Source organism: Antechinus flavipes, chromosome 4, assembly GCF_016432865.1.
Source record: "Antechinus flavipes isolate AdamAnt ecotype Samford, QLD, Australia chromosome 4, AdamAnt_v2, whole genome shotgun sequence".
In the NCBI taxonomy this organism is placed as follows: domain Eukaryota; kingdom Metazoa; phylum Chordata; class Mammalia; order Dasyuromorphia; family Dasyuridae; genus Antechinus; species Antechinus flavipes.
The window spans coordinates 344,976,753-344,997,722 of NC_067401.1; the positions used below are offsets into that span (position 1 = coordinate 344,976,753).

Consider the following 20,970-nt stretch of genomic DNA (forward strand, 5'->3'; position numbering starts at 1 on the left):
GTTTTTTAATGCTCTTTGCTATTCGCTTCCATTTCATGTGAAAGTTCAATCTATTCACATTCATAATTATAATCACCAGCTCTGTATTTCCCTCCATCCTATTTTCACCCCTGTATATACTTTTGTTCTTTCTTTTCACTCTGTCTTTCCTTAATAGTGTTTTAACCCATCTTACCCTCTATGTGTCTTACCTTCTATTACCACTCCTCCTTTCTCTTATTCCCTTCTTCTAGTGTTTAGGCCCTCCTTTCTATCTAGCCCTTCCCTTTTCTTTCCTCTTTCTCCTCCTAATTCTTTATAGGGTAAGATAAATGTCTATACCCAATTGATTGTTATTCTCTCTTTGAGCCCAAATTGATGAGATCAAGCTTCAGACAATGCTCAAGTCCTCCTTTCTTTTCTTCTAATATAATAAGTTTTTTGTACCTTTTCATGTGATCTAATATGTCTCCCCTTTCCTCTTCTCCCAGTACAGTCCTTTTTCCACCCCTTAATTTTTTTTTCTTTAACATCATCACATCATAGTCCATTCACAATCATACCTTCTGTTCATCTGATCCCCCTTCTTACTGCCCCAATAACAGGTGTAGTTCTCAAGAGTTATAATTATCATTTTCACATCTAGAGATGTAAACAGTTTAAGTATTAAATAATAATAATAATAATAATATATATGCATTTCCCCTCATTTATATTTTTATGCTCCTCTTGAGTCCTGTGTTTTTTTTTTTTTTTTCAATAGAAATGATTGAAAGTCTTTTACTTCAATGAAGTTCCATCTCTTCCCTTGAAAGGTGATGCTCAATTTTGTTGGGTAGTTAATTCTTAGTGGTAACCCCAGGTTCTTTGCTTTCTGGAATATGATGTTCCAGGTCCTCCAATTTTTATTGTAGAAGCTGTCAGGTCCTGGGTAATCCTGACTGTTGTTCCTTGATACTTGAATTGTTTTTGTCTGTCAGCTTGTAATATTTTTAACTTGAGATTATAGTTTTGGAGTTTTAAAACAATGTTCTATTTCTGGAGGTGTTTGATGTATTTTTTTCAGTGATTATTTCTCCCTCTGGCTTTAATATATCAGGGCAATTTTCCTTGATGAATTTTTGAAAAATGCTCTCCATAAAAAGAATGGTTATGGCTTTCAGGCAGACCAATAATTTTAAAATTATCTCTCCTGTATCTATTTTCCAGGTCAGCTGTTTTTTTCCAATGAGGTATTTTTACATTTTCTTTCGTTTTTTCATTCTTTTTAGTTTGTTTGACTAATTCTTGGTGTCTCATAGTCATTAGCTTCCATTTGCCCCATTCTAGTTTTTAATGTATGATTTTCTTCAGTTAGCTTTTGCACCCTTTTTTTCGATTTGATTAATTCTACTGTTAAAGGTATTGTTTTCTTTAATGGATTTTTTTTTTTTTTTGTATTTGACCAAATGTATTTTTTAAGGAATTGCCTTCCTTTTCCAAGCTGTTGACTCCCTCTTGCATACTTTTCATTTCTTTTCTCATTTTTCTTCTTTCTCTCTTATTTGCCTTTTAAATTCTTTTATGAGCATTTCCAAGAAAACTCTTTAGGCTTGAGACCAATTCACATCACTCTTTGAGGTTTCCCTTATGAACATTTTGTTCTCATCTGAGTTGGTGTTTTGGTATTCCTTCTTACTATAGTAGCTTTCTATGGTCAAGTTTCTTTTCTGTTTCTTGCTCATTTTCTTTCCTTTTCTTTTTGTATTTCCTCTTTTTTTGACTTTTATGGTCGAGCTCTGCTCCTGGGGAAAAGGGGCATTGTCCCAATCTTCCTGTGCACCTTCGGGCCTTTGCTTTTAGCACAGTGATCCCTTGTGTTTTGGTATTTTGCTCACAAGGGAGTAGCTTTACCTGTTCTTTCTAGGAAACAGTCTGTTTTCCCACAGTTTCCCTTCTGAGCTGTGATTGGAGGCTGCCTCACTGGTCTGTTCTTCTACTGAGTCAGGACTAAGGGTCTCAGTTGCCGATTTGTAACAACAAGTAAGACCCTTTTACTGGCTTTCCCAGATGTCATCTGAGCTGGGCTGAATATTGTTTTTTATCTTAGTGAGACTGACAGTTCTTGAAGTCCTTCCAATCTATCTTGAACTAGAGAGTGGTTTCATTCCATCAGATTCTGTTCAGAGGCTTGGTTTCTTCTGGTTTTTGAGGGAAACTGGGAGAGCTTGAGCAGCTTCCTGGTTTCACTCTGGCATTTTGGCTCTGCTTCTGGAATTCTATTTATGCAGTGATTTTGAAAATTCTGAACTTTCTGTTTTTTTTAAATATCAACATTCTTGAGTGATGTAATGTAATTGTACATTATGGAATACCATAATTCTAGATAAATCACAGAAAGGACAGTCAACAAATATTTATTAAGTGCTTTCCATAGGTTAAGGTATGCTTTTTGTGAATAAGAAGTGCTTCATTGTATTTGTTTTTCTACATCCTAGCACAATACTTGACACAAAATGGGCAAGTGTTTAATAAATACTTTACTGATTAAGTAATATAAATAAAGGCAAAAGGCTCTGCCCTCAAGGAGCTTGGATTTGAATGGAGAAAACAAATAAATAAGTATATGGATCCTATGGACTGAGTAGATGGAAGAAAACCTTAGAGGGAAAGGCTGTAACCGTTGAAAAATGTAAACAAATACAAAAACAGTGGATATATTCATCATGGCTATAGGAAGATTACAAATGGTTATCAATAGCATTTTTCATGTGAGAAATTGTTAAAAAAATCACCAAAGAAAATTCAGTGCCTCCAAATATGAAAAAGTCAAATTCTCAAGATGAAATTAATTCAGCTTATCTTTAATATGGCAAATAAGCCTTTGCTGTTCAGCAAACAAAGTTGATTGTGGTGTCAAGAAATCAAAATGAGAACTTTGACTGATCATATATAAAGAATTAGGGATAAAGAACTTACAGTTTCAATGTCTAATCAATAACTCAATAAGCTTTTGCACTGATATACACATGCTATTAAAAAAATCAGAGATTTTCAGACCTTTGTCTGGTGAATCCATAGGAGATTTGTGAAAGAGGCAGACAAGAATTGCATAGTATGAGAATGTATGAATGAGTTGTAATCTGCATCCCTCTAGGGAGTACTCAGGTCAGCAAACTAAATGATCAGTGAAATCCATTGACATATATAACCTTACATTTTATTTTATCTGTGTGTGTGTGTGTGTGTGTGTGCGTGTGTGTGTGTGCGCGTTTGTGTGTTTATGTGTATATACCTTATTTCAGCTAGGTTTTAAAAATCTCTCAAGACAGGGTCATGCCATATTATCCCTCATGCTATCTAGGAAAATGCCTTGTTTATAGCAAGGCCTCAATAAATATCAGGAATTTGCATGAGCTGTTTAAAAAATAAAGAAAAAAATTGAGATATAGGTAAGAAATTATATTTTGTAATGACTAGTCGCATTTAATCAAACTTTTGTTTTATTTTTTTGACTAAAGCAAAAACAAGGATTATTTTTATATCCTTCCTTATGTCCACAGAATTTAGCTCAGTTCCTAGAACATAGAAAGCATATAATAAACACTTGTTGACAGACTGACTTACTCAATTGAGTCAAAATATCCAATTTAACTTTACAAGCACACATATCTTTGTGTGTGTGTGTGTGTGTGTGTGTGTATGTACACAAATAAATGTATTTGTATATATATATATATATATATATGTTTTATATATGTGTATGTATATTTAATTATAAGGCAATTGTAAAATATGTTTATTTTAAAATTGTTCAGTAAATGAATTAATTTTGTGGACTAATCAAAACCTTTGAAAGACTTTCGTATAATTCTAATTTGTTAGTGACAAGTCAATAAAAAATTTGAACTCAGTTAAGCAATTAATTATTTGTAAGATGACTACTTAATTCAAAGTTGTTTCACTTACTAAGACCAGTTTCAATCCTGTCTACCTTGTCCCAACTCTTTGTCAACCTAAGGAGCTTCTAATTTTATCAAGAAAAAGAATGATCAAAAGTTAATAATTTTCATTCACAGGAGTACAGAAAACAAGCTGTACTGTATATTTGCAAGGGTTCTAGAAGCAGTGTCAAAAAAGCAATGAGATACTCTCACAATTCCAATGTAGCTGCTTCTGTGAGAAATTGCCCTAATGTATTTAACTCCTATGATCAATCAGTTACAGATGTAGAAAAGCAAGGGATTAAAGGGGTCTAATTCCTAATGTGTGGATTGAGGACAGTTGGTTAAGGGTAAATCAGCAATGATTATTGTGAGAGGCCCATCAATCCAATCTATATATACCTCAAGAATTGCCATTATCTTTTCTCAATGAATAGAAATGAATAGTTCAACCATTATCTGAGGCAGTATATTAATTTATTTTTACCATTAACATCTTGTCATCATATTATAAAATGTTTAGGATCACTGCTAGAGAGCATAAAGATCAAGTCATATATGTATTAGTCTCTGCCAGTAAGAGACCTTATCTCAGCGTGAACTCTTAGCATATGACAGGTAGCCCAATATGCTGGAAATAGCAATATACTTGGAGTCAAAAAGACAGGTTTTAGTTCCATCTCATCGACTTAGTCACTGTGTGAGCTTAGATAGATTGGTTTCCCTCTCTGGGTTTCAGTCCCTCACCTATAAAATAAAATTAATAGTATTTGCATTGCCTATCTCACAGAGGTTTTGTGAAAATCAAATGAGTTAATTAAGTATGTAAAGCAATGACTATGTAATTGTAAAGAACTCTACAAATATGAAGGAGTCATATTATTGATCAAAAATCCCATTTATTCACATGCCACTTAAATGAAGGAGAAAAACTATTTAGAAAATGTAGTTAACATTATTTAACTCATCTAGAAGTGTGAAATTTGGCTTCCAATGAAATCTAACTTCAACATAATGCCAAGGAATCAAGATATTTAACTAGTGTTGCAAACAGACCATAAAAATTCATTTAGCTGAAGACCAGCAAGCAAACCCTCATTCATTTGTGGAAGCATAGAGCCAAATTAAAATGTTGCTCTGCAAGGCCAAACCAAGAAAGAGAGATGGAGAATGCATTTGCAAACATAATTATTAATGTAAATCTCCTTGGGTCCAACACACTTTACTTGGAAATAAATATCAATACCACCTGCTGCAAAACACTGGTTGGAACAGTACAATCCATAACCTAATAATTGGTTCATTGATAAGCTCCATTTAAAGAGAAAAAAGCAATGCTTCATCATATAATATTCATCATTCATCATTATCAGCACTAAAAGACCACTATTGATATAAAACCTTATATTATCTGTTGACATCTATTCTGTTTAGTAAAGATCAAGACCTAGCATTTAATAAATATATATAACACAGAACTTGTCTGCCTTTTTAAAAAATTACAAAAACATATAATTTATAAGAATTCCTAAAGAGAAAGAATCCTTAGTAATCTTAGTAGTAGTATTAGTAGTAGTAGTAATAGTCTAATAATCTTAGTAGTGTTTTAAATTATTCTTTGTTGATGCCTTCAAAGTTTGCAAATCGTATTTTTGAAGGTAAGCCTTTGGGAGTTTCCCATTGAAATCTGTACACTTAGCTTCTAGTACACTGCCATGTCCTCGAAAGGTACTTATGAAATTGGCAATAGTTCTTTAGGGATATAGAGTGTTTTTTGAAGTGATAAACTGCATGCCATGTTTCCAAATTTGCTATTACTTTCCACTGACCAACATTTTTTCTTCTCAGAGAGTGTGTTTTCTGTCATCTTCCTTTACCTTTTCTATTTCTAAAATATGTGAGTTGCAAAATCTAGGATTCTATAAGTTCTATTGAGTTTCTCTTACCACCTACCTTGAGTTTCTCTCTTCCTTTTCAAAAAAATGTTGGAAATTATTTTTCATTTCTTCAGATAATTATGTGGATATAGTCATGCCATAGGATTTTATCCTAATAATCTCCATGAAGGCAGATCAACCTATTCTGCAATTTCACATCTTGAAGAGCATGGAGAAGTTGGAAGTAGTGAGGTGGCTTATTACATAGAGCACTGAATCTGAAGTCAGGAATACCTGAATTCAAATATGCCTTCAGACACTAATTGGGTGACCCTGGCCAAGTCATTGAAACGGTGTTTGTCTTACTCCCCTAGAGAAAGAAATGGCAAACGACGTCGGTATATTTGCCAAGAAAATCCCTAGGACAGTACTGGTGTGCTGTGATTCACAGGATCATGAAGAATTGGACATAACTGAATTGCAACAATTGAGAAGTCAGTGATTTGTCCAGGATCATGCAGCCAGTATGTTTAAGAGTACGAGCTTGGACCCAACTCTTCTTGATTTAGAGGCTGGCTCTCTACCTGTTTTTGCTGCATTACCTCTCTGAATGTTTTCGTTTTTAAAATTATTATTCCTATTTACCGAATATATACTGGAAAATCAAGTAGACACACTCAGTTTAGGTAGGAGTGTATTGGAACCAGTTCAAACCTACCTCTCCATATTTGTTAAATTCTCAGTATGAATGTTTTCACCTTGAAAATAAACACTACAAATCAGGGTTTAATTTGTGATTTTGTTGATTTTCCTGACTTCAAAAAGTATTGAAAAAAATGTTAATAATGAAAATTAAACTTAAAAGTTTGTGTACATCCTATCCTTCTTTTCCTCTCCCTCTTCCCATCCTGAGAACTGACTATTAAATATTTACTAACAAACCCACTGATGTCAGGAGTTCATTAATACCTGATTTTCATCCCATCCAGTAAGAAATATGTGATAACTTAGAAAATTGGTTTTTCCTTTCTCAGCCATCTGAGTTTCCAACAAAAACAAAAGATCAGCAAACCACTCGAAGGCACATGGAGCTCTGCAAATCCAGTAGAAATAAACCTGTCAGGAAGAAAGGCAGTGAATTGGACAGGGAAGTCTTTTCATAATGCTCTTAGTAATTATCTATGTCTATAGCAGCAAACATATCCTTCTGTTCACATTTAGTCCACATTGGGATGTTTTACAAATAATATGCTTCTCTGTGCCAATGTAGAAACAATCTCAGTTGTGCCTGAATGGCTTTGGGGAGAAAATCACTTTTTCCTTGAAAAAGCCAAGAATGAATTTAAGGAATGCCTAGGATTTGGGCTTTTACTAAGGTCTTTACATGAGGATCAATTTCCTAAATTCAATCCTGTGTTTTTTCTGAACAAAGATTAATAATCAAAACAAACTATGCAATCAATGGCTCTGCAATGTTCCCAGAGGGGGATAAAGCATTACACTAACTACCTTCATCTTTACTTATGACCTAAGCTCAGAATTTGAACTCAGTCCTCCAGAGAATCCTACAGCTTGTGTATTAATTTATTTCACCCACCAGATCCCTGAGAGAGTAGAGGTTATGATAACTGCAGTTTCAAGCTTCAGTGGGCTGCATTTTCCCCTCATCCAGGCATACTCAGCATCCATGAAATCTTGTAGATGATGTATATGCATGCATGTTTATTGCCATAATACAATTCTCATTGTGGAAAGGTTTTCCTTTTTTCTTTTTTTAAAACTTTGGGCAATATCTCTCCATCTAGTAAATGCCACAGAACAAAATGTAGCATTAATTTGCTGAAGTAAATGTTAAATTTTTCTACTCAGTTTTAGATGAGGACAGCTCAAAGAGACACTGAAATATTGATTCCTTTCCCCTGTTTTCTTTACACTTACACTTTCTCCTGGGATATGTTCTCATCTTTTAAGTGTCAGCATTTTGGGATTGAAGGATCCCTGGACTTGAAGAATCTCTGAAGTAAAAAAGACTTCACTCTGAGTTCTGAGTCTTCTCTTAATTAGCTCTGTGACTTTAGGTTAGTCACTTAACGACCAGAATCTCAGCTTTCTCATTTGTAAAATTCAGTTGAAAAGACTGTGCTGGGACTGTAAGGCTCAAAGTATATGAAGTTACTTTGTAATTGTAAAGCCCCACATAAATGTAAGCTACTCTTTATTTTAAAAACATCTGAAGGAGACAATTATTATATTAATAAAAAACTAGATTCTTTCAGACTAATATCAAACTAAGTCACATCCATTGGAATTTAGTTTTGTTTCATTTTGGTTTTGTCCTCAGTAGAAGTGGAAATTAACTCCTGTATCAAGTGCGTGAAATACTAACACAGTTGCCCTCTTTTTTTGCTAATTTCATTACTTTAGCTGACACACTGTCTGTGGTGATATTTTTTCTTTTACACAATGGTCATCACCTTATTAATTACTACTCTTTATTCCTTCACTCTGTAGAGAACATAACTTTTTAAAAGAAATTATGTCTAGGTTTTCCCAATATAGTTCTAACTGGAAACTAAATGACCACATACTAGGGAAAAAGGTAAATAAATTATGGTATAAGAATATAACAAAATATTATTTGGCTCTAAGAAATGATGAAATGGACCACTTAGGAAACCAGTGAGAGCTCTATGAACTGATGCAAATAGAAGTAAACAAAACTGAGAGCACAATTTATAAAATGAAAACTTCATAGAGATAAACAGCTTTGAAAGACATTAGAATGCTAATCAATGCAGTGATAAACTATGATTCCAGAGCTCTAAAGATGAAACATAGCACTTACCTGCTCCCAGGGAGATGATGGACTTAAATGTAAAATTGGACAGTCAATCTGAGAATTTAATTTGCTGGGTTGAACATATTTCTTATAGGGATTTAATATTTTTGAAGGGGAGAAATAATAAATGCTTTAAAAATAACTAAACTAAATGTATAAAAGGACAATGGGAGAAATTATTTTTTTAAAAAAAATCTAAAGAAAATAGCCTACAAAGGCAAGCCAAATTGTTGCTTTCTATAGCATCAAGAACAACTCATAGCAAATAGTGACAAACTTAGAAAGGACACCCTGGTATAAGTGAAAAGAATCAGAATTTGGAGTCAGATGACATAAAATCTTGATGTGGCATCCAGTTTTTATTGCCTTCATCCAATGCCTTTACTTTTTTTTTTTGGAAAAATGTGTGAAAAATGAAAGAGTTGGACCAAATGATCTCTAAAGTGACTTCCAGCTTTGAGTCCTATGATATTATGAATAAGCCATGAACATTTCAAATACTGTTCTAATCTTCCTTACTTAAAAAGTATCCCAGATCTTCTAAGATATTAACCCATAACAATTTTTTTTTTCCTCAAATAGAATTAATTCTTATTCTTATTTTCTTGTGGCTTAATTAAGTGTTTGTTTGAGTGTACTTAGTGTCCCCATTCTTTTTTTTTTTTTTTCTCTGCCTTCTCACAATAGCTTCTTGTTTCTTTCTCTGTAGATGACTGCCTTTTGGGTGATGTTTGAGCTTGTTCAGTTCAAGAGGCATTGGAAAGAAAACGAACAGTCTCAGCAGAAGTGCTTTAGGCAAGAAAGGAAAAGTTCAATATAGGAAAAATGTATTTACTTTGATTTATTTTAATCTCTTCAATGGATAGACAAAGCCAACTCTGAAGAGAGATAATTGTTTTATAATATCTTCTCATTTTGTCCTGTATAATGCTCCATCAACAATGGATTGAGGACATATGTATGTGTATACATATAGTTACTATCTATGCCTTTCAAAATACATTTTTTTTAATAAACACAAAATCTGATTTGTAAAATTCCCTTTCCCCCCAACAGAATTCAGTGATGTCAGGGTTAAAGCGATTTGAAATGCACATGGAATAATAGAATGCTAATATAAAAATTATCAGTAAAATAACGAGGGATATTGACTTAGTTATCTTAATGAATCTTTGCTAAGTTCACCTATGCCACATTGCCCAGGTCTAGATCCTTTCCCATGTTTTCCCTAACAGACCAGTTTCCTGCTAGCAGTTTCTTGTGAATTTTAGATCAGATTGATCCATCATTCCATGTAAGTGGAAAATATGAACTGTATTATCTTCTAATAAATAATTACAGCAAAATTATCTAAGAACAACTACTAAATGTATAAAATTTATAAATAATTTGTAACCCCCTGCACTTCCTTCTCCCTACACCCTGATCTTCAGTATTTTATTCTTTAAAATCAGACAGGTACATTATATGGTTTCCAAGAATCTTTATCCAGCTGAAACATTCTATCCTCATTTTATTAACAACTACCAACAAAAATTACAACTCTCTATTTGGGATCACAGATTCAATGGATCTAAGTTGTAAAGTAGCTCAGGGCTATTTAAAAATATGGCATTTGGATAATATAGTTCTTCTAGATCTTACTATGTCATAGTTATTATAAAAGTCAGATTTAATTCTTTAAAGCCATATGTGGTCTGAAAATCAATTTTCATTAGAGATCAGCTAATTTAGCTTATACCTAGACAAATTTTTTTTTTTTTGAAACCAAGCCACTTACTTCTCAAGCCAGAATGGATGGGAAGGAAGAACTGTTTTTGTTATTAACACAGGATCAAATAGGGAGAAAGCCATAACTGTGAATACAATTTTTAATATTAATACATTTGATGTATTCCATAGAATCTACATAATTTTGTCCTTTAAAATGAAAAATCTTGTAAATGGAAACATATGAATTGTTGGATAATATTTTATAAAAGTCTAATATTGTCATACTGATTACTTACTGAAAAAGGTTCAAACTACTTAGTCTGGCATTCAAAACTCTGGACAAACTCACTCTAACTTACCTTATTCCAAAATATTCTTTTTATTCCCTTTACACTATGGTCAAAATAGAATACATTCTATGTTCTACTACTGCTGCTGTACCTTTGCTCATGCATTAGGATGGACCGAGCTTTCAGGAAGAGATAATTTGACTTTATTGATATATTGAGTCCTCGTCAGGTTTCATGTCAGGTATCATGCTCAGTTCTGGGCACTCTGACTTAAGAAGGACAATGATAAACTAAATTGTGTGCACAGTAAGGCAACTCAAATGATGACGAGCCCAGAGTTCATGACATGAGACATGGTTTGAAGCAGATGAGCACTTCATTTGTGTTCAAGTATTAGAAGGGTTATTATTTGAAAGAAATATTAGTCTTGTTCATTTTGGCCCCATATAGCAGAGCCAAGAAAAGACTGTGGCTATGAAAAAGTTCAGCAAAGGCAAATTTAGGATTGACGTCAAGAAAACTTCCCAATAATTTAAATTATCCAAAACAGATTGGGTTTTCCCATTCCTTGAGGTCCTTCCTTCCTTGAGGTCCCTTTCTAGGTGGTTGGTAACCAAAGTCTGGGCGATAATTTTTGGAGTATATTCTACGAAGGTTTCTTTCATATAATAAATAGCTGCCAAGGTTCCTTCCAACCCTCAAGTTTTGTTAGTCCATGCCTCTGTGATATTCCCAATATCTGGAATTCTTTCTCCTTACCCCATCTCGGTTTTTAAAATTCCTATTCATCATTCAAACTCCAGCTCAAACATTATGTTCTCTATGAAGCTCTCTCTGAAATCTTCCATCTGGAAGGGATCTCTCCTTTCTGTCAGTTTCCATCATACTTTGTTCACAGTCCTCCTATAATGGTCTATTTTATACTGTCATTATTTGTACATATGTCTTATCACTTCCTAGTGGATTAAAAGCTCCATGAGGGTACAGACCTTGTTATTCATTTCTATGTCTTGCCAAATCCCTAATATTCTTTCACATTCTGGCCACAAAACGATGAATGAATGGAGATTTTTTTTCCCCTTGAAGTTCCTCTAGAATTGCAAAGGAGGAAAAAAACCCATAAAAAAAATTCTGTCCTCTTGGCAAGCATCTTTGAGTTTCCATTTTTATGGGGCCTATGTCTTTTTCAAGGGGAGACTCGCTCATCCAGAGCCAATGTATCACCAAGCTCCTGGTTAAAATACCATAATATCCTGCAGTAAGTATAATATAAGCCAATTTAGTAGTATGGTTCATTCAGGCTTTACTGTTGTACTTTCAAGAGAATGCACAATGAATAGTTATAAGGTCCTACTTCTGTTCTGAAAAACAATTCTGATCAAGGAATATATAGTGCCTTCTAATACATAGAGGGTTCTAGGAAGAAACCCTTCCATATGAGCATTGACCAGCCTTTTTTTGTTTTTTTTTGTTTTTTTTTTTTTTTTTTTGTCAAGAGAGAACAAAACGAAGAAGATATATCTTTTCATCACTGACATTTCCATAGCATTTAATGGTTTACAAACTGTACTAGCATTTGTCCTCCCAATAACCATATGAGGTAATATCTCAATTTCACAGAATTGTGACTTGTTCAGGGACATACAACTAGGAAATGACTGAATTTAAATTTTAAATTTAATTCAGCAATTATTTTGGAGTATCTGGTATGTGCAAAACACTGTACTTGGCAATATGGAGACGGACCAAAAAAAATGATACAATAACTGCCTTTCCATTTTACATGGGTAATACCCTGGTTCATCACCTCTTACTTGGACTATTGTATTAGTCTCATAATTACTCTCCTTTGATCCAGTTTCTCCTTTTTCCAGTTCATCTTGTATCCAGTTGTCAAATTCATATCTCTAGTGCAGTCCTGAGACTGTGTCTTTTCTCTTCTCAGGCAAATTCAGTTAGTTTCTCTTGAATACAAATTCTTGTTTGGCATTTAAAGTCATTCACAAACTGACTATAAAAATTTATTTCCAGATTCATTTAATTTTTCTTCTAAAATACTCCATTCCAGTCAAACTTATTTATTTGTGGTTTCCTGTACAACACCCAGGCTTTATATTGTCCTTTGAATGCTTCCCTTGCCTTCTATCCATCTCTGCCTCCAGGAATCTGTTTCTTTGCCTCAAAGGTTCATCTGAAGTGCCACACACATCCTTCAAAATATTTTTCCTTATTCTTCCACTTTTTAGTGTTTCTCCCCAAATTAATTTTTATTTACTCACTTGTGTACATATTGTGCCTTCCCCTTCTACTCTATCAAAACAAACAACAAAAAAAGAATGTAAACTCTTTGGGGCCAAAAGTTTTTGGGATTCTTTTATTTCCAAAACCTAAGCATACCATCTGAGACATAACAGGTGCCCAATAAATACTGAGTTGATTTTAAATTCCATCTACAACAGTAAAATATATGTAAAAATCTACAAAATCATGGATTTCTCCCTAGAAAAGTTCTTCCAGAACTTGGGAGAATATTATTGGACTTAAAGAAAAATTAGGACAAATACAAATAATGAGACCTTCATACTTAATATCTAAGGATACTATAGAATTCACTATCTAGAGAAATTATGAAGACTTTGACTATGAAAAAGTTCAGCAGATTTAAAGAAAAGTACACAAATTTGGGGAGGGGATTAGAGAGGCAACTGGGCTTTTTCTCAATTTCAGACAATATTGTGCTCATGCACCACTGAGATGACTTAAGATTTTTTGTTGTTTAATGTAATTGTCTTGATCCCAAGATATTCTCTTTGTCTTTCCTCATACCATAGGTATTTCTCACATGACTAGAGATCACTCCAACATATACATATATTTTGGTTTTTACAAACTGATTTTTTCTTATGCTGTTGATGCAATTTGGCTTCAAATTATGGAACATTATGATCTTAGGATCTTCAAATTTCCAAATCAGCAGGGACTCCTGATTGAGAAGCACCTCTTCAACACCCTCCAAAAGGGATAGTTGTATAGTGGGAAAAGTATTGGATTTGGAGTTAGAACACCTGGATTTAAATCCCCAGTTTCTAGGAGAAGCCTCAGTTTCTTCAATGGTAATACAAAACAGGAGGACTAAGTGACCTTTAAGGTTCCTTCCATTTTTAAGTCTATCATCTCAGCTTTTTTCCTTTTCCCTTTTCTAGGCTTCTCAATGTCTAATAGAGATAGTAAAAGCTGCCCCACTGGGAACCCAAGTATAACTAGTCAGTTGAGCCACACAAGTCTTTTCTTTTTCTTCCCTCTCCCTTCCTTTTCGCTTTACTTTTCTCTTTACTTTTCTCTTCCTTTCCCCTTCCATTCCCTTCCCTGCCCAAAGGAATATAAATTTTGATCACTGAAACCTAGAAAAATATCTTGGGGTTTATAGGTTGGGACCGAACCTTAAACCCAAATCACTCTGGCTCTCCTTGATCAGTCAACAATAGGTCTCCTCCACGCCCCACTTGGTCATTGTCTGAATCCTGATTGGCTCAGAATGAATGCAAATAGCAAGTGTTTTGGCCAGAAACCCTGAGGATTGTTTGTCTGGTTTGATTAGATAAAAGAGTTCATTCTCCGTCTCATTTCTTAACTAACTTTAATCATTGATTGGGCAAAATCAGATCAGTTGAAGACTTGAACTTAAAAAAAATCCTACTGCATTCAGGGCCGTCTCCAGTCCTCCAGATTTATATCTTGTCACTGAACCCATATGGCTCTGGAGTAGAAAGTAAGACTGATGACTTTACACCTTCCTCCCTCACTTAAATTCAATTCATGTGCATGACATGGGATTCACCTTGCTGATTATTGTGAGGATAAACAACAGAACTAGACTGCAAAATTATGCTGTACCGGGAGGTTCCACCCTCCATTCACAATATACTCTAGTTTAAGTGTCTCTTAAAGCCAAACTTCTGGGTTCAGTAAAGTAAATTAGTGCCCTGACTTACTGAAAGTTTGAAGTTCAGTATAATGAGCTCTCTTCAAATTATAAGTGTCTGTACTTTGAAATATAAAAGGTCACCTCTGCTAGAACAGCCTGAGTTCAACTCAGCCAGTATAAAATTCTCTGTGGCAGAGGCTTGTCCACAGGAAGGAGCCTCCTAGATGTGGCTTATTCTTTCTGGGGCTCTTAGAAGAGGTAAAATTATAAAGTTGTTCTTCACTTTAAGTACGTGTGACCTTGCATAGCCTCTCTCAATGGTCTTCAGTCCTTTTGACTTTTTTCACAGTCGTTAGCTTTAATATGAAGCTCTGGACAATTGCTGACTGTGATTATATTCTAGCTGTACCACTGCTTTATTCCGTGACCTGGGGTGAGACTTACTATGCCTCAGTTTATCCTAATTAAAGATAATCACACTTGCCATCTTCTTAATGAGGCAACTGTGAGGAATAATGTACAGGCTGAAATGGTTTGAGGTCCTCCCGTGAAAGATGCTAAGTACGATATTATTATATGCATCTTCTAAAAAGAAGAATATAACCTGGACCACACCGACTCAATTTGCTACTATACACATGATTAGTACAGATGATCCCTTCCAGCAGGAGGCAGAGCTCTGGTGTGAGGGAAAGGAGTATAAATAATTTCTCAGACTAAACAGATTAAATTAAAGACATTTTTCATTCATTACAAAAGAGAGAAAATCCTCCCTTATTTTATTAATATATTTAAGTAGACCAAGGATTTTTGTCTCTCTTGGTCTCTTTCCCTGGCTCCCACTGGCCCCTGCTGCCTTTTTTATTTGAATTATCTGTTTATTAGATTAAGTTAGGAACCCAAAGGCCATTTTCCATGGTATGCACAATAAATAAATACTCATTATCACAATTATATATTATTAAACTGATGAAGGAAAATAATTTATGAAGAAATGTGATGGTCTCTTCTTTTCTATAACTATCATATTTTAACAACAAAATCATAGAATATGGCCTATGTATGCATATAAATGCAAACACACACACATGCATGTACATTTGTAGTTAAAAAAATAAAAGGTAATTTTTATTTAGCTGACATATGTCCAGGGACTCAAATGTCCTTAGTATCTGGGGATCCTCAGTAATCCAATATACTTATATCAATAATCTTCCCTTTACCTCTCCTCTTTATGAACCCCTCCCATCCCATTTCATTTATCATTCTTGATGCCTCACATAAGTAAACTAGCCTAAATTTATTTCCAAGTGCTCTTTTCACATATTGAGTATGAAGCAGAATTAATCACACGTGTTAGGCAGGAATTGGAGGAATTTTTAATATCTACAGGGCATTTGCACCCCTTGGCTCTCCTCTTCAGCAGCTTCCCACCATGCTCTTCAGTCACCTGTGTTTCCTTCCTTCATCTCAAAGGAGCATGGCATTGCATCCCCACTCTCATAAAAAAAGAATGTTGGCCCTTCTTGCTGCCATTGAAAACGTCCTTTCAATAATATGGCAGCTTAATTTCACTTTCTCCATTGCAAGTCATTATTAGCTCCTCACTGGTTAGTATGTATTCTGTCCTTTTGGGCAGCCAAAAAAAAAATAGTCAGGAGTCCAAGGGCAGCTTCAAATACAGGGTACTATTACTAGACTCCAGGAAGGTGGCAGGCAGCCCATTTAATTTTCTCCTGTGTTTTATTTTGAAGGTTTAAAGGGTGGTGTGGCAGGGAGGGCGAGGGAGTAGAAGGAGGTGGCAATTTGCTGTTATAAAGACCTGAGAGAACACTAGCATTGGGAAACAAGTTCTGACTTCAGACTTGAAAGTTGAGGCTTTGTTGTTAGGAGAAATTACTGCCTTTTTATGTTCCAACCTGTGCATTACACATGGAGGGGAAAAAATCCACTCTAATTGCAGCCCAGCATCCAGTCTTAACATTCCAACTCCAACCCCCCCCCCCCATCATTTCTTTCCCCTCCTCATTACAGAAGGGAACAAACTGAAAACCATAGCCCAGATCTATAATTGTGAAGAAGCTGTTAGATAAATATGTACTGCTTTTGCTATGCTGAACTTTTAAAATTATACAGATGCTGACAGCTAAGGAGAAGGAATAGTATTTATATTGCAAAAGCATGTGGGAGGCCCTGACAAATATTAGTTATGTAAGACTAATGATAGCTGTATTCAAACAAACACAAAGTTGCCTAAAAGGAAGTGGGGAAACTTCACAAACTTTCCCAAATATTTTAGATTGTGATAAAGCAGATTACGTGTGTAATTTTTCACCTACTGGGCAACCCAAACTAGGTTTTCATTGATTTTTGGTAATAATAGAAATCTCTACCTCACAAAGAATGAATCCTGGACAGTGTTAAAACACATGGATTCAAATCCCAGCTTGATGATTTCTCAGTGTGTGTCCTTGGGCAAAATTTATCCTACCTCCAGAAAAGACACAGTTCAAGTGCTCTTTTTTAGAAAGTGCTTTTCCTGTTCCCTAGTCTTTGTTAGTGGCTCCCTCCTACCTGCAAATAATTTGCATTTATTTTGTTAAGTTTGGCAAATCAGCATATAATATCAATGTACATATTGTCTTCCCCAAATAAATCAAAAGCTTTTTGAAGGCAGGGACTATTTTCTTCTTGTCTTTGTATTCCCATTTAGAGTCAGGTGCAACAATGAGTGGATAAGTGCCAGGCCTGGGATCAAAAAGACTGATTTTTGTGAGTTCAAATCTGTCCTCAGACAGGTTTGGTTTTGACATTTACCAGATGTATGATTCTGAGCAAGTGACTTAACCCTGTTTGCCTCAGTTTCCTCATATGTAAAATGAGCTGGAGAAGAAAAGGTCAAACCATTCCAGTATCTTTGTCAAGGAAAATTCAAATAGGATCCCAAAAAAGTCAGACATGATTGAAAAATATTCCCAATTGCTAGCACAATGCCTGGTACAAAACATGGATTTAATAAATATTTGTTGAATTGAATTGAATTAAATATTTTCTTCTTAGTTTAATTGTTTAAAGGACAAATGCTGATATCCCTTAGCAAAATATAAAATGACTAGATGATTAGATAAATGTAAAATTGTTAGAAGGATTTCTAAACTTCCTTTTAGTTCTAACACAAGATTCTAGTAATCTGCAATCCTCCAGTTCTAGTATTCCTTTCTCATTGCTCTAATATTTCCATCGTCATTCTCTGTCATTCTCTCCTAGCTCACATCAAATTTCCTTTGAGCCCTGCAAATGAAGGAAATATTATTCTCCTCTCTTTTCAGTTCTAAAAATTCTGTCCTTACAGTGTCTTTAATATATGTATCAATTTTGCATCACAGTAGTTTTCTGGGGCCTTTTTATCCCTGTCAGCAAAGTCAGATTTATTGCTGTTCCAGTATCCTGAGGACCTTTACATGTAGATGGATGTCTTAAAACTGATCTAAGGAATAAGAATTTGATGAGAAAAAGAGAGTCTTGAAACTTTTTAAGGGATTTTCTTTCATAAATAATTTCACTAAAGTTCAACAAAAGAATTTTGGAAATAGAAGGGAACAAAGTGAGAATCTAGTCCAAAGTCTTCATTTTATAGATGAAGTAATACAGGATCATAGAGAAATAAAATGGCAAGCCATTTTACAGTTAGTAAGTGGCACAATTACTACTCAAACTACTAGTTTTTGCTCTTAAAACTCAATACATTTTTCACTAGAGCTTCTTAGAGATGGAATGGAAGACTTAAAAGTCATCTAATTTGTAAAAGAAGATAATCTAACTGTACCAGACCTAAAACTATATTATAAAGTGGTGGTTATCAAAATTATTTGATACTGACTAATTAATAGATTAGTGGGTCAGTGGAATAAGTTGGGTATATAAGACCCAATAGTCAATGACCACAGTAATCTCGTTTTTGATAAGCCAAAAGACTCCAGCTTCTGGGATAAGAATTCATTATTTGACAAAAATACCTGGGACAATTGGAAAAGAGTATGGCAGAAGTTAGGCACTGCCCAACATCAAACACCCTATAGCAAGATAAGGTCAAAATGAAATCATGTTTTAGACAGAAAAGCTGATACTATAAGCAAATCAGGAGAGCAAGGGATAGTGTAACTGTCAGATCTGTGGAGAAGGGAGGAATTTATGGCAAAAGAAGAGGTAGAGAATATTTTGAAATGAAAAATGGATAATTTTGATTACACGAAGCTGGAAAGGTTTTGCACAAACAAAACAAATGCAGCCAAGATTAGAAGGGGAGCAGAAACCATGGAAAATATTTTTATAGCTAGTGTTTCTGATAAAGGCCTCATATCTAAAATATATAGAGAACTGACTCAAATTTATAAATATACACACCATTCTCTAATTGATAAGGGGTCAAAGGATATGAATAGACAATTTTCAGATGAAGAAATTATGGCCATTTCTAGTCATATGAAAAAAATGTTTTAAATCACCATTGATCAGAGAGAAATGCAAATCAAGACAACTCTGAGATACCACTTCATACCTCTCAGGTGCTTTAGATGATAGAAAATATAGAAAAAGAAGATATGGGAAAATTGGGACACTGAGGTATTGTTGGTGGAGTTGTGAATTGATCCAATCATTGTGGACAGCAATTTGGAACTGTGCCCAAAGGGTTATTCAACTGCACATACTCTTTGATCCAGCAGTGTTCCTACTTAGTCTGTAATCCAAAGAGATCATAAACCAGCACCCACATGTGCAGAAATGTTTGGAGTCTCTCTTTTTCTGGTGACAAAGAATTAAAAAATGAGTGGATATCCAATAATTGGGGAATGGCTGAATAAGTTAAGGTATATAAATGTAATACAATATTATATTGAAAAGGAAAAAATATATATTATTACAATGGAAGACATGATGAGCAGGTTGAATTCAGAAAAGCCTAGAAAAGCTTATTGTAGGGGGCAAACAATTCAAAGCATTGGTTCACCACCTTTCTTAACAATGAATGAAAATCATAATTAAGATAAATTCAGGATAATTTTGATGGAGAATGCATGTGACAGAATCAAAGCAGCACAACTATGCTATTTACAACTCTGTTTTGAGAATACCTTGTTATTGATAATTACTGCTATTTACAACTCTATTTTGACAAATACGTGTTATTAATGATTACTGTTATTTACAACCCTGTTATGATAGATACCTTGTTATTGCTAGTTATTGATAGTCAAACTTAAATATCAAAGTATGGTCTATACATTAACCCTGAAATGTATATAGTGTCACTTGAAAGTAGCTGGTGTTAATGGAACACAACCTAAAGATTTTATAAACTCTGGCTCTCAAGATTAATAAATGAAAATTGCAAAGCAAATCTTTTCATCTGGCCTCATGGATATTCAATTCAGATTCATATTCTCGGTATTCACTAGAGTGGAACTCCAACAGCTTACATGATGCTTAGTGAAGTAGGCAGGACCAAAAAAAACATTTTACACAGTAACAAAATTATGTGATGATCAACTGCGATGGATTTGGCTCTTTTCAACAATATAGTGACTCAAGGTGATTCCAATAGACTTGGAATGGAAAATGCCATCTGTATTCAGAGATTGAACTATGGAGACTGTTCATGGATCAAAGCACTATGTTTTCACAGCTTTCTTTCTCTACTCCTTTTTTGTTTATTTTTTTCTCATTTTTCCTTTTTTTGCATATGTTTAAAAATGTTTTTAAAAATTGTGCACATTCAAACTATATCAAGTTCTTTGCTAAATTGGGGAGGAAGGAAGGAAAATTTGGAACACAAAATCTTACCAAAATGAATGTTAAAAGCTATCTTTACATACATTTGGAAAAAATAAAACACTATTGAAAAAAATTTTAAGATATTATCTATTTTCACCTCCTGTCCAAAGAAGGAATGCCCTTCTTCTTTAGTACCCTATACTTTTTATTGACCATTTTCAATTATAGGTCATGTCTCTCACTGTAAAACTCAAAATAAGGCAACAGTGTGATGCAGTGTCCTCACCACGTGTCAAAGCTAATGTAATTTTAGAAATCATGGAAAGAAGTATAGCTTCTAGAAATAAGGTGTTCCTGTCAGCTGCCCCTGGTCAGAGCACATCTGGAATATATTGTTAAGTTCTGGGTACTATAATTCAAGGACATTGCTTAACTGAACATGGTAACCAGGATGATGAAAGGCCTTGAAATCACTTCCCATGAGCCTTAGGAGAAGGGGGAAAAACTTAGAAGGAACATGATAGATGGCTATAAATGTTGCCATCTGGAAGAGACATTCTATTAAGCCTTAGAAGATAAACTTGGAAGGACTGGGTTAAAATAACAAAAATGAAAATATAGGTTTGATATCAAGAAACATTTCCCAATATTT

The 20,970-nt window shown here is 34.4% G+C and overlaps 1 protein-coding gene across 1 annotated transcript in view; it reads right to left on the reverse strand.

Annotated features, from left to right (window-relative positions):
- Positions 1–20,970, reverse strand: part of NOX3 (NADPH oxidase 3) — a 109,146-nt gene that overhangs the window by 38,459 nt on the left and 49,717 nt on the right. The window contains exon 8 of the mRNA XM_051997994.1: positions 6,749–6,895. Within this exon, the coding sequence (XP_051853954.1) occupies positions 6,749–6,895 (147 nt within the window). The remainder of the gene's footprint in view (positions 1–6,748; positions 6,896–20,970) is intronic.